The 1,724-nt window shown below is 56.0% G+C and overlaps 1 protein-coding gene across 1 annotated transcript in view; it reads left to right on the top strand.

Moving 5' to 3' along the window:
- The first annotated feature begins 115 nt into the window (after window positions 1–115).
- The window catches only part of HPGD (hydroxyprostaglandin dehydrogenase 15-(NAD)), a 20,419-nt gene continuing 18,810 nt past the window's right edge, over window positions 116–1,724 (top strand). The window contains exon 1 of the mRNA XM_015408143.1: window positions 116–581. Coding sequence (XP_015263629.1) covers window positions 489–581 — 93 coding nt within the window. The 5' untranslated portion in view covers window positions 116–488. The remainder of the gene's footprint in view (window positions 582–1,724) is intronic.

Here is a 1,724-nt window from a genome sequence, read left to right on the forward strand (position 1 = left end):
GGAGGAGGAGGAGGAGGAGGAGGAGGAGGAGGATTCCCGAGGCGCCAGCGTGAGCCGTTCAGCCGGGCTATTGTTTGCTAATCAAAGGGGGCGGTAAGCAGGCGAGGGCTCTCCTCCGGCAGAGGCACGCCGTTGGCCCTCGAGCTCCTTCGGGCCGATGCGCCTGCCAGCCTCTCATCTCTCCCCCAGGCTCTGGACGGTGGCTCGGCGAACGGCAGAGGAACGCTTGGCAGAAACCGGCGCGGGGCTCCAACCGGGCAGCGCCAGAAGGGGAAGCGGGAGCGGGGAGGGCCGAAGGGCGGGAGGCAACTTTCCGCGCAGGTGACACAGAGTTCGCCTCTGGCAAGCCGCGGCGCTGGTTGCGTTTGGGCTCCGGCGCTTCCTGCCTCCCCGCCTCCTGCCCCGGCCAGCCAGCCAGCTGGGCTGCAGGGGAGACCCAGCGCGTCAGAGGAGCCCCTGTTGCCCCGAGGGCCAGAGCGACGTGGACCATGCACCTGGAGGACAAAGTGGCGCTGGTGACTGGGGCAGCCCAGGGCATCGGCAACGCTTGTGCCCAGGCGCTACTGGAGAAGGGCTGCAAGGTAAGGGCGGGCGGGCGCGCGGGGGTGGGGGTGTCCCTGCAGCAGCAGCAGCAGCAGCAGCCGCTCTTCCCGCGCCCTGCCGTTCCCCTTCGCTGCGGAAGGCGTGGGGGAAGCGATCGGGCAGGTTTCGGAGGACGCTGCCTTCCCCGAGAGGCTCCCGAGAGTCCTGCGGCACCTTTAAGCCTAGCGAGGGCTCTCCCCTCCCCAGCCCAGCCTCGGCAGAAGCTTTCGTGGAATAGCGCCCGTGCCGCGCGTCTGCCTTCGTTCCCCGGAGGCTTACAAACTGGGGCCACGTGACTCCTGTTTACATCGCTGTCCCCCGGGAACCGATGCAGAAGGTATGCAGAAGGTACAGACAAGTCTTGTGTCTTCATCATACCTTTCGGCATTCATACATCGATGCAAAATATACAGTGAGTGTATAGACACAGATCTCATAAGAACATAAGAGAAGCCAATGTTGGATCAGGCCAGTCCCGTCCAACACTCTGTCACACAGTGGCCAAAAATACCAGGTGCCAGCAGGAGGTCCAGCAGTGGGGCCAGGACAGTAGAAGACCGCCCACTGTTGCCCCCCCCCCCAGCACCAAGAATACAGAGCATCGCTTGACCTAGACTGAGAGTTCCTATCTATACCTTGTGGCTAATAGCCACTGATGGACCTCTGCTCCATTGGATCCCATTGTGGTATACATGAAAAAAGATGATAGGTTCATGTAAATCTATGTACCTATAAAAACACCGCTAAAGCACCAGCAAAATTGTTTTCAAGGGGCATTGAGTTCCGGTTTAATAAAGGTAGGGATATACCATACTTAACCTTTCCTTTGAAAACAGTGCCACTTGTGCTCAGATCTGATAATTTATGGACATACTGCATACCTTAGAATTATATATGTAATTTCTGCGCACATTATCTAATAAAAAGTTGCAAGGTACACACATTTGCCCAAAGAGAGATCATCATTCTTTCAAGTTGCCTCCCAACAACTAAGGATGGACATACTGATTATTTCTTTACCCTTCTGTGCAATTATTCGCATTCTTCTGGTGGTGGGGGGCATTTCTTTTTCCAAAATTCTTTGTCCTTTTAGAATAAGCATTTCTCATTTGTTTCTTGTTTATTTCTCTTTCTGAGTAAAA

The sequence above is a fragment of the Gekko japonicus genome, unplaced genomic scaffold (genome assembly GCF_001447785.1).
Source record: "Gekko japonicus isolate JY-2015 unplaced genomic scaffold, Gekko_japonicus_V1.1 scaffold109, whole genome shotgun sequence".
Classification (NCBI taxonomy): Eukaryota; Metazoa; Chordata; class Lepidosauria; order Squamata; family Gekkonidae; genus Gekko; species Gekko japonicus.